Source organism: Bombus bifarius, unplaced genomic scaffold (assembly GCF_011952205.1).
Source record: "Bombus bifarius isolate JDL3187 unplaced genomic scaffold, Bbif_JDL3187 scf7180000007975, whole genome shotgun sequence".
Lineage (NCBI taxonomy): Eukaryota > Metazoa > Arthropoda > Insecta > Hymenoptera > Apidae > Bombus > Bombus bifarius.
This window is the reverse complement of record NW_022884361.1, coordinates 679,180-691,811: the sequence shown is the minus strand read 5'-3', so window position 1 is coordinate 691,811 and position 12,632 is coordinate 679,180. Positions and strand designations below refer to the sequence as shown.

The following is a 12,632-nucleotide window of genomic DNA, read 5'->3' as shown; positions in this document are numbered from 1 at the left end:
ACGCGACCAATGATCAGATGAAACAATTGTAAATGTGCTCAGTATCGTCTGTATATATTTGTGTGAGTTGTATCTAAATATTTGGGAGAAACGAAATAAACGAATGCCTTCACTTCTGTGCAAGAAGTAAGATTTCCTTCTTGTCCTTCTCGTTTATTTTCAAGTTGTTACGCCGAGTTCTTATAAATGTACAAATATTAAAAATATAATAACACTTAAATCTCTTCACAATAAATAACAACTAAACTCTATCAATCAGATTCTTCCCTCCAGCTTAAAATAATATCATCAATGAAGCAATATAAAGTAATAATTGAATATTCCGTTATTTTAAATACAGGAATAAGATATTTTACTAAAGGCAGCGCTACAGCGATGAGCAATACTGATTATCAATAGCTAGTTTTGTATTCATCATGTATGCGTAAAAAGCTGAGAATAATTCATTCCCTATTGCCTCGATGCATTCGTATAAAAATGTAACAATCTTCGCTAATGCATGGAATATCCTATTTCTCGGAGCGGAGCTAAGATTTATAACATATTCTTTTAAATTTGCTTTGCAATACGTCCAGGAGAAATAAATAACTTCGCATAAGAACTGTTTGGGATCATTGCAATGTTCTAATATAACAGTAGTAATTTTAAAACACTTAGTCAGTATATCCATCGCGTTATCCAAGTATTTCATTTCTTGCAAAATATCATTAAAATAATTAATATCAGGCATCTGTTCATCGTTCGATTCTACGTAAAAATCTTTTAATAATTGTCTAAGTAAAAGTTTTAGCTTAATCATCACATCGTTTCTTTCTTTGGACGCTATTGACGAATCCGAATTTATTAAATTAAATGCGACTGTGCCAATTGTCAGTAAATGTCCTGTGAACTGAACAGGATCTATGAATATTCTATTATTTATCACAATGTTATTATTTTGATATTTTATTGGAAATTTCTCTCTCCAGCTTAATTTATTCAAACCATATAAGAAATCTTCTTTGTTGGTAAATTGCTTTATTTTGTACACAATGCCTTCAGATCTACTTTGTGTACCTTTATCAGTGTATGCATTCATTTTATCAAACTCTTCCTTTAGTCGACTGATTCTCAAAGAAGCCTTAAATTTTTCAAAGATGGTACCTTTAGATGACTCTATGAGTTCACCAGCCAGTCTAGTGTTTAATAGGGCATTACTAAAGAACAGAACATGCGAAGTGAATATAACTATATCCAAAAAATCAACATCTCTTTCTGTTTTGTATTTGTCAATTAAACAATATCCTTGATAAACTATACCAATGCCATTCATTGATAAATTACTTAATATCAGAGAATTGTAAGCTGCTTTAGCTGCAACACCTACGGTGCTGCTTTTTTCAAAAGCTTTAGAGAGGAGCATAGTTCCTCCATTTGCTCCTAACGATAAGGCTGTACTGCCTATTCCAAGCCAGGCAGAAAATGCTTTCTTATTTGTAGGAGTAATGGATTGTTTGTGCTTGGCAAAATCTACTAATTTATGAGAATTTCTCGCAATAATCCATGTTCCACAGATGCCACTCTGAATAAGACCTAATGATAATAATTTTGCTCAATTAATTGAGATGAAAGGGAAATGAAAATTGAATCACTTTCGCATACCTGCAGCAAGAACAGCTGGTGCAATAGGTGTTAACAAGCTAGCAGCTCCAAATCCTATAGTAGTAGCTACAGACAATGTGTTTGCAGTTATATCAATACCTTTAAGAACTTTAGTTTTAACAGCACAAGCGGGTGAGTCTAATATCTGAACCCATGCAGTTGAAATATATTCTGTAACTTTATAATTTGGATTATACTGATACAAACCATTCTTTGGTAAAATCATAGTACACTGAGGCAATGTATTATTTGTTACATAATCATTCCAAGTTTTATACATTCTACCTTCATTGTCAATATAAGATATACCATATGTTTTTGTTTTTAGCTTAAATATTGGTACGCTACTTATGTTATTAGATTCTTTGTTTGATTTATCATTTTTTTTATTGGATTCGTTTATATCCGCATGTAAAAGTATTACATTAAATATAATTCCAATATAAATAGTACTATCCACTTTATCTCTTCCAAACTTCATTATCTGTCGATATATTGTATCTATAACTTCACACATCCTCTTATCGTACACTATTTTACTAAATATATCATTCTCCTGGTTATTGCCCGGTGTTTTACTTTTACAGGTGGTTGATATTTCTATGTCTTTATCAACTTTAGGAAGACCAAACAAGGCATATCCGATCTTATGTCTTATAAGTTCATAATTTTCAGAATCATATAAAAACCAATCAGGAAGCATTTCATAATAATGTTGCTGATATTCTTTGGCAAGTTTTATTGCTTCTGTCTAAAATACATCAAATTATAAGTATAAGTAATAGTATATAATAAGTATATAAGTAAAGATATATAAATTTACTTTTTCGTCGTTCAAACAAGCCATATCGGTTTTTAAATATAATAAGAATGTTTAAAGTAATTTTTGAGCTTCCTTAAAATACACCAGTTCGAATAATTACACCAAAACTGATATTTATAACTGAATATAAGATAATATGATTAACACATATGATTTCCCACAATTACCTAACAATCGTAATTGTGTTTAACTGCAAACAAATCTAATTTTAGTTATTGCTCATATAAGCGATGGTTAAATATTACTTTGAAACAGTTTATTGTAGAAGTATAACACAATATATAACATAATAGACCTTAAGCGTGTATGCAAATTTCTATTCGTATAAACGTTAGTATTCAAACAGGATATTCTCAAAAGACGAATAAATTTGTTATTAAAACCATGGATACATTAAGGATAGATGAAAGAGAACAGAAATTTTGTGTACAACGAGGAATCCCCTTTCTAGTAACATATGTTTCACCTCCCTATATAACACTACATTTTACGATTATTTTGTTATATAGAAAAATGTTACAAATATTCTTTTTGCATTGAAAATAGAATGTAATTATTAAAGATGAATAATAGTGCCGTTTTCATTATTTTGTCACTAGAATATAACCAGAGAAATAGTTGAAACCAGATGACCAACATACATATGTATGTAAGTATATCAGGGTGAATAGGGAGATCATCGATGCAATATTAACAAAGTCAGCAAAATGATGCGCGATAAGAACAAGGGCTTCTAACGGCCAACGGCAGAACTATACGCACGTTTCTTCCTCTGAAGTAATTAGCAGAAGGAACATGCGTATCCACGGCGATTTTTTAAATACTTACCAATATTTACCAATTTTCTCGAACTGTTTTGTCACCTTTTGTAATTTATTCCTTTAACTAATGGACATTAGATATATTACGCCTATATTACGTATATGTATAATAAATAATTTTGGCGCCTTAGTAATAATTTTAATTATTTTTTTCCACTTGACAATATCAATATTTTACGTTATTCTTCTTGTGAAGTAAATAAAAAAACTAACTTGAAAATATACATTGAAAACTAGCCGATTCGCACACTGACGCTTACCCCCTAACATCGTTTACTGTACAAAATATATATATCTGTCCTTATCACGATTGTATCGCTTTCTTTGTTTAACAACGTCCGTGTCGTTCGTCCTCGTCACATAGGAACGCCATCTCTTTCTACTACTTCTCGTATCGTCTATCTTTGTCGTACAGTATCGCCGTCTCTTTCTATCGTCGCATGATTGTCTATCCTTGTCGCACAATATTGCGATTCTATTCTATGGATGTGCCATGTACTGTCATCTGTCTTTAAGTGTCCTAATCTGTTGTTCCTTCCATGTTTGACAGATGGCAGAACATGACTTATTCGAGTAATAAAATTTCCGTCTGCAGATAAGTCATATACTGGCGACATTGTGCGATAAGGATAGAGTATACGAATGCCAGTGGAAAGAGAGAGCGATAGTGCGTGACAAGGGCAGAGTGTACGAAATGCCAGTAGGAGAGAGCGATGTTGTGCGACACACGATTCTATGGACAGACGATTCGATGGTGAATTCACGGTATTCAACAGAGACAGAGACAAAGATACACATACAAAACTGTGCACATTTGTCAGTGAACTGTTCCTTACGCTGAACTGATGTTGTCCAAAGAATCGCAAGAGAAACAAATTAACATTCTTTCGGTGCGTTTGTGCGCACTCTCCTTACAATTATTTTGTACACTCAAACATTATTTTAGATGTAAAGAAACATTCGTACCGTTTTCATTCAAGAACCATCGTACGACTGGTACTAGCCAGTCCACCTCGTGGTTATGAAATCCATTATATCAGCGTGACTAATTTTCAGAAACCCACCATGAAACAGACTTTATATTTGTACTATATCGAGGCCACTATAGTTTCGCAAGCAAGTAATGAATCATTGCTCGTTTCTTTTGTCAGCTATTTTAAAATTAAGATCCCTATATATTCTTTCAATTAAATATAGATACAACACACATGAAATAATATGCTAATGTCCTTTAAATAACCACGGATTATTCTCACTACTTTCTGCAACTGATTATCGTTATGTACAATTTGATCATATCAATAGTTACAGAATTATTAAATATTCCAGACTGTTTAAAGCATTTCAGCGTATATTACCAGCGTAGTAATAAGTTTAAACGAACAAATGGATGCGGGATTAGGTATAACAATATAATTCAATGAAAACAATAACAAATACATATATTTCTCGAAATGTGATACACTTTGACGTTGGTGGTCGTATTTTAATTCTCGCGTGTACTGTTTTCTCATCTTTTTTCGTTTCAAATGGATCGGATGGCGTGTCATTTAAATGGACGCGGCGACGTCATCTAAAACTCTTCCCATTATGTTGCATTTATTTCTGCTCTTTTCTTTTCTGCTTTTTTTTTGCTTTTTTACTTTTTCTTCCGTTCTGTCATCGTCGTTAAATTCTAATTGGAGCAAAGCTGTCAGTTGCATCTACCGTGTTTTTCTCTAATTATCTTTTTTCTACGATTTCTCCTTTACGACATTTTTTCTCTTTATAGATTTTTTTTCTTTTTGCTTCGCTATCCTCAGACTGCAGTATTCAGCGCGCGCGCATACGCCACGTGCGCACGCACGTGGTCACATTGTTTACCTTTTCTATTTCCTTTGTTTTCATTTTACATAACCAACAAACACTATTGCGCTTCATCGTTTTGTCATTGTTTGAAAACTGTGCCGAGATCCAAGACCGGTCACTTAGAAAGCTACGAAGTAGTTTAATTAATTAGCAACTTGTACTAGAAGGTACTTATACAAATATCGATCTTCGAGAAACGTGAACGAGCGTCTCTTTTTCATTCTCGACTTTCTTTGCTTTCTTTTTTTTTCCTTTTTTTTACATCTTCAGGGCGACTGTCGACGCAGGGATTATTTATAATTAGACCGCGGATATACATGGAAATTCATATTTTTATGAATATAATTTACAGAGTCCACAGTCTATTTATAACAATCGGAAAAGAAACAAAAAATGCCTGGCTTTGTTGTAATTTGTCGCTAGACGCTACTAATCGCAGTTACAAGATACAAAAAGTACGTTTTGTTAGGCATTGTGTGACAATTTTTCTCCATTATTCATATTTAAATAGCTTTCGATGCATCGGATGTTACAATCTAATGAGTTCTGTTTATCTTTCAGGTAATCAGGCTGCATGCCAAAAAGCGACGTGTTTTATGTGTGATCTGATTGAACAATGAGTGCGGAGATGTTCCTTGCATTGTATGTTCTTAATCTAATCTGTATCTGTGTTACCTCATTCTATCACGTTCCTCACGCATGGAGTTAGCAATACATTTAGAAATGTTAAATGTCACATTCGTAAATCGCTTTTTTGTTGTCTAACTTCTGCCTTTCATTTCTTCTTCGCAATCAAGTAAAGGGATACGTCTAAACGAATTTCTTCAATCGTATTTTACTAGGAGCTGAATCACGAGTCTAAACTGAAAAAGCAATTCGCGTGTAATTTCGTTTTTGCAGTTACGAGATTCACCGCGTATATACTATAAACTACACAAAAATTTCATATTATACAACGTGCATAAAATCTCGGCGAAAAAAAGAAAATATATATATATATATATGATAACAAGACGTAAAACAATTTTCCATATCGTCGATACGATTAATTATACATGGACTCTGTTCCAACTAAAATTCACAATTATAAAATAGAGTCGATTCTATGAAGTTTTAACGCGTGATCGCAAAAATAAAGAAACAAATGTACAGAGTACGTATACTTTAATTAACTAGGAAATGTAATTGCCGTATAAAAAACTGGCGGTTTCGAAGCGAAACTGTCATTGGCAAAGCCTTCTATAAAATTAATTCATCTTGTATATGTCTACAAATATACACGTATATATGATAGTATCTATGATGTATCATATATATATATCATTATACGTTATAAGCTCTTTGAGAATTCGTGTAGTGTAGGGTCAAAAGGAACAGATAAAAAATGATAAAATAACAAATTAATAATGTAACAAATGAATAACAGGCGCAATATAAAAAAAGTTCCACCGGGAACATGCTCTTAATGCCGATTTCACGTCGCAGAAGGTGCTAAAAAACATGTGTATATAATAATTATACTCGATTATTGTCACTGAGCGTTGCAACGAGCAGAATCCCTTATCATTTAGCGCATCAACAGTACATAAAATATTAGTCGCATGTGTATTATTCGTGAAAGGCGCATGAGTGGGCTTAGCTCATGATTACTCTTCTTTTTCGCATTTGAATTTCTTTGCTTTTCTTTGTCAGACAAGAGGAAGCAACTACGAACAGAGATATACGTTATTTATTCTTGTCCGAAGGGTAGCCCTTTTAATACACGATTTATTCCTATGATCATGTGTATAACTCTCGCCGTGGCGTCATTAACAATGGAACATGCAATTGCTTTTTCTTTCAATAAAAAAGTACTCTTCATCTCCTTTTTAAGAATGATCATTATACGATTCTCTAGAATTTTGATTTATGCAATTATATCTTGCCATAAAAAAGAACTAATAGTACGGTGGTACTTAGTAAAAAATATTTACAGATAACAATAAACATTTAAAAAAGATCCAAGTTGTATGGTGCTTGTGTGGGAACATATTGAAACAATGGGCAAATGAAATATAAAGAAGATAGATATCAAGAGATAAATAGATAGATAACAGAAATATATTATTAGCAACAGACAGATAAGTATAGAAAGAGAAGAATAACAATAAAATAATGCGATGTCATTGGGAAACTGAAAGGAAAAGAAATAGGAATGAAGAAATGAAGAGCTAGATTTAATAGAAGAAATAACAGAACAGGTCAAACGAATAAAAGAGTAGTAGAATTTGATAAAAAAAAGACTAGAAAGAAGAAATTATTTACCAATAATATATCCATTGCATAAGAAAGGAAAGATGGAAGGAGTTCCAAATTACTGGACCACTGCTTCCCTAAACTGTGTATATAAAATATATACTGAATATTGATAAAATTGAAGGATGAAGTAGAAAAGCAAGAGATAAAAGGGAGGAGCACCATAGACAACATCTAATGAGAATCCATTGTCGGACAGCCATCGACTACGTCGAAGCATGATAAAACGATAATAAAAGATGCGTCGCGACGCTTTCCCCGCACTCGAGAAAGTGTATGTTGCTCTTCGAGCGACTCATCCAACTGGCATACAACCGAGCGCCGAAAAAACGAAACGCTACAGAGAGGAGAGAGATTAAAACGTTATGTATGAAAAAAAGAAGCACTTGATCTCTATCTTACGATAAAAACAACTAGAATCACTTGTGTGTGTACCATCACCACTTGTGGGATACGCTACAGTAATTAACGTTTCTTAGAGAACTAGGACCTAGTCCGTGCGCAGAAAAGCGTCGTTCTCCCAAGTATCCTTCGTTCGTAATTAACTCTTTTTCCTTTCTTTGTTTCTCATTTTTTCCTTTTTCTTAACAAATCACCAATTACGGATATTCTTTCGCTTCTCGTTCTTCTCTAATATTAAAAGTTCCATTAGAAAATGTTACAACCAATATAAAATTCACTGGATACTCTTTTAAAATATAATGCAGATAGGTTACAAAACCACGTCGAAATACAATAATGTTAGTTATTGTATTTGGTCAATTTAGACGTCATTCAAGAACCTTAAAATCGCTGCTTCATGGCTCGTTTGAAGTTAGACTACCGAGAAAAACGTTAGATCAAGAATGTATCCGCAATAATCAGATTTGGGGGCTGCATTGTATAAGAACCAAACAGAAGCTCGAGAGTCAGCGTGTGATTAAATAGACGCTTAAGGACCGCTTGCGGCCGTATTTTCCAACTATCGATCATTTCTACGCGCGCCTATCTGTGTTTAACACATTCGTACATCTTTCACTTATTACTCTAATCAGCTCCAGCCCTGTTTATGTGGCGATTACCGTGTGCGTGTCAGATGTTTAGTAAATACAGTTAAGATAATTCTTCCAATAGATCGCTTTTCCTTTAATTTTACTCCAGTAAATTCAAATCTTCCAACTATATCATTAATAGGAACTTTCTAATCAAGTAATTAATGAAAAAGTATCTTAGATCAGAATTAATTTCAGATGGATCAGTTTCTTTAGTCTTTACAAACGTAAATCTTATTTAAAAACAATTGTAAAATCATTTTGATTAACATTAAAATATTACTGTGCATTGAAATGGAAGAGATATCCAAGTATACAAATTATTATGTTTAAAAAATTAAGGATTCTTCAAAAAATACTACGGGCCTTCTACTTAACGAATTAATTGAGATTAAATTCTATTGAATCTTCCTACAACACAGTCAATAGAAAGCGTTTAATTGATTGATCAACGTGCCCGACGTAAAAGGAAAAGTTTCAAAGTGTCCTGCCGTTTATACATCATTCGCATCTGGCACGCACACTAACGATTCCACGGTCTGCGGTTCCGCGTGTATACGTGTATGCTTATGTCTCTTTATGTATATAGATATATACGTACGCGTTCCTTGTATATATGTGTATACATATAATGCTCGATAATGCGTTGCAGCGAATTGATATACCCGACTGGTTAATACACCTGCATGGTATATACATGTACGCGTATAAATACATACACGTGTGCATGCGGTTGCGCGTGTACACGCGCGCACAGAGTCACGCTTACAGACAAACATACACACGGCCGTGTATGTATGCATGTATACATATATAATCTAACTATACATATAACTATGTACACTTTTTTTTGAGAGGGTGGCTTTCAGGGGCTGGGTAAGGGAGAAAGGAGTTCAGGAAGGACCAAAGGGGAATGGGTTAAAAGAAATTACATGTGTATGTGTGTATGTGTACACATTTTGTGTATGTATATGAGCATGTGAAGAGCGAAGGAAAGAGGAGAAGAAAGATGAATTAGCAGAAATTCTCATCGAAGGATATCTTCGGGATCCTCTAGGGATTAAGGGTGGGCTGGTTCGAATTTATCGAAGATGGTCTTGCGATTCGGCGCGCTTCTTCCTTTTCCTTCTTCATCTTCTTCTTTTTTTTCGTTTTTTTTTTTCTTTTTTTCTATTATTCTTCTTTCATCCGAACTGGCGAAAAACCTAAGTGCTGCGACTATAGTGTGTGGGAGGAGCTGGCACAACAAACGCTCGTGTCTGTATCTTTTTTAATACCACGACGAGCTGTTGCTTGCCCGGCGTACTGTTAGACGTCCGTGTATTTGCTCAGCTTGTCACGCAGCAGCATGTTCTCATTCTTTAACCGGTCCAGTTCCTGCCGCAGGCCCATGTTCTGAAATTTTGCATTTTTGTTTCATGGAATTATTCTTTCAATTAAAAATAGAGCGTAAGTTATCGACTGTGATAATACAAATATTATCCCAAGGGACAAAACATTTCATGTAAATGATGTTTTAACTCAGAACAGGATGATTCTTCCATTGGAGACTGATACAGTTATAGTAGAAGTTTTATTTGTACAGAAAAATTCATCTTGGTTTTTAAGATAAGCGAATGTTAATCTATGTTTATCACTGGAAAATGTACTTGTACTTCAAGATGAAGGGATTTTTTTATAGAAGCAAAGAAAAATTTGTAGAACATGTAAGTGACTGCGCATTGTACATATTCCTTCTCGTTGAGATAGAATCATACTGTTCCATGCTTGATATTAGGAAAGATTTTGTTTGACATAAAACATGGTTTCAATGTACTTGTACAGCAAAGTAAAGGGCTCTCTTTTACAGAAACAAAGATAAATTTGTAAAACAATTAAATGACTTTCATTCTATGATACATATTTCTGCATGTTTGAAAAGGAATGATGCTGTTCCCATATGTGTCCCATAACGATTCTGTTTTACATAGGACATGATTTTCACTATATTGGTGTAATTCCATCAATACGACGCAAAGAGCCTGGTTTAAATGTATATTCTTTAATTTTAGAGGCGTGGGAAGATTTACTTCTTTCTCGAGGAAGCCGGCCCTGAGAGCGATCTGGTTCTCCTTCATGCGACGTGCATCTCGCGATCGTTTCGCTGCCATATTATTCTTCCTACGACGCGCCCAGTATTTGTCATCCTTCAGGTCATCCGGAACGAACTGTAGCCGATAGCGGGGCATGGAAAAGAGCAGGAAATTAGAACGAACGTAGAAATTGATGTATTTTAAAACTATAATGAGAAATTGTAAAGGAAAATCCTATTAAAGATCATAGAGTGGCTGTTAAATCTTACAAATTGAATTTCAATAAATTATTTATATGGTTCTAAGAGATAAAAATAAAAGAATTAGTTGTACAGTAGAACCTCTGTTTATTTTATATTTTAGGAATATTATAATAACCATACTTAATCAAATACTTTCTTTTTCTGTGCTCTAAGTTCCATTACTTTGACTTTAAAGTAAGAAATATTTCAAATAATAATTATATGTCCCAAATAATAATTCAATTAAATATGAGAAGTTCAGCATCGAATAAGGACATATTTGATAGAAAAGAAAAAAAAATATTAATAAAAGGATAGAAAACGAGATAGAAAATATAATGGAAAAACAAAGAGTAGTGGTGATAAAAATAAAAGAAAAAGATGTTATAAAGGATCGCTCTTCCTATTAATTCAATGCTTCGAACAAGGAGATTTATCGAATGATGAATGAAAAATATTCAATTCGAATATGACAATCAACTGACCTGCTTCCGTGATTTCTTGATCATCGGCTGCGGTTTGAGCTCCTCGTCGGAGAAGGCCCGGGTACGTGGATCGAAGTCTCGCCCCGATGAGGCCATCGAGAGCGCTACAAGAGACAAGCCATATTGTATTCGTGATGAGTCCTCGGAATCTGTCGCGCGGAGAAGGAATAATCGACAATGTCGACGTTAGTCTAGTTTCATACGCTGTCCGGAAACTCGGTTATATCGTCGCTGTTGCAAGAGTCGATCCTGAGACTTCGTCAAAATATATTATCCTGTAGTAATTTTATCGTTGCCTTACTTTCCATAAATCGTACAAGAACAATTACGTGTCAGCTTTTACAAACTTCCCTGAATCCTCAAATTCTACTGATCCTGGACATTGCTGTATTAATTCAAATAGGCGTATCTGGTCAGAAGGTGGTTCTGAGAAAAATCACTTTTAGAACTTAAGGTGCCACCCGACAGCAAAGATTTGATTCAAACGAAAAATAGAAATGCGCCTTAATATTCTAACTTAATTCGACAGAATATTAGGGACAGGACAGAGAGATTTATTACTCACGAACATGTTTCATTCCATCTTGTGATTTCATTGATTTCCAATTCTGCAAGTATCTATACGGTTCGAACAATTGTACAGTATTATCAAAGACATGAGAGTATCTTATAAGACGTTTGAAAGGATCAGATTTTGTAAAAGCAGCACTCGAATAAAAAGAGACGGACAATATTATATATAGTAAACGCTATGTTGTATGCTATTAATAATTTAAAGCATCGAACAATTAATTCTGGGAAGGAAATATAGAAACTTTAGGACGAGTAACAAGTGACTTGATATAACATTGTGTTAAAAATCACGTCACAGTGGCCTACAATGCATATTCCCCCCCAAAAGTCACTAGTTTTCTGTATTGAAAGGTATAAAATTCCAACAGATATTGAAACTCACCAACTAAATTAAGTTTCCAACATTCTATACAAAAGGCAGATACAAATAATTCTATGTTAAAAAAATATAATTGAGAATACAATTCTATACCATAAAAGACATTTCTAGAAATAACGAAGCCAAACAAACTGAAACTTAAATGTTAAGCACCAAGTTCCTGACATTCTACGTTGACAAAATTCTCTATATTAATGCTTTCTACAAAAAGGTAAGAAATTTCTAAAAATGATGAAATCAGAGACTAAAATAATAGATCGTTATACTTCATCCGCTTCTACCAAACGACAGAAGACGTCCTCCCTCGACGGAAGAAAGTCAAGTCGCGTAAAATCTATAAAACCCTAATATTGCTCAGGATCGACACCGAGATCGACGTGTGAAGTGTGTCGCAAAAGATAGGAATTAGGGGATGAAATTCA

General features: G+C 33.9%; 2 protein-coding genes and 1 long non-coding RNA gene across 12 annotated transcripts in view; 1 reads left to right on the top strand and 2 right to left on the bottom strand.

Annotated features, from left to right (window-relative positions):
• Positions 1–113: 113 nt before the first annotated feature.
• LOC117204015 lies at positions 114–3,042 on the bottom strand. Of its 2 annotated transcripts, none has more exons than XM_033441005.1 (3): positions 2,465–3,042; positions 1,642–2,392; positions 114–1,572 (listed from the first exon to the last, which is right to left on the bottom strand). In XM_033441005.1, the coding sequence occupies exons 1-3, from the start codon at positions 2,486–2,488 to the stop codon at positions 368–370; spliced, it is 1,980 nt and encodes a 659-aa protein (XP_033296896.1). In that variant the 5' UTR covers positions 2,489–3,042; the 3' UTR covers positions 114–367. The 2 variants fall into 2 exon arrangements, with proteins under 2 accessions (XP_033296896.1, XP_033296898.1); XM_033441007.1 differs by having other exon boundaries at positions 1,849–2,392.
• A 1,884-nt stretch (positions 3,043–4,926) lies between these two features.
• LOC117204007 (thyrotroph embryonic factor) overlaps positions 4,927–12,632 on the bottom strand; it is a 101,013-nt gene continuing 93,307 nt past the window's right edge. For 4 of the 9 annotated variants that reach the window (XM_033440975.1, XM_033440973.1, XM_033440976.1 and 1 more), the window contains 3 exons: positions 11,259–11,362; positions 10,529–10,666; positions 5,013–9,854 (listed from right to left, as the gene is read on the bottom strand). In XM_033440975.1, coding sequence (XP_033296866.1) covers positions 9,768–9,854; positions 10,529–10,666; positions 11,259–11,362 — 329 coding nt within the window. In that variant the 3' untranslated portion in view covers positions 5,013–9,767. Of the gene's footprint in view, positions 9,855–10,528; positions 10,667–11,258; positions 11,408–12,632 lie in introns of all 9 variants that reach the window. The other 5 variants (XM_033440978.1, XM_033440977.1, XM_033440971.1 and 2 more) reach the window with 4 other exon arrangements.
• LOC117204009 lies at positions 5,688–10,758 on the top strand. Its single transcript, XR_004487000.1, has 2 exons — positions 5,688–5,775; positions 10,511–10,758. It is a non-coding gene; the product is annotated as an uncharacterized LOC117204009 (long non-coding RNA).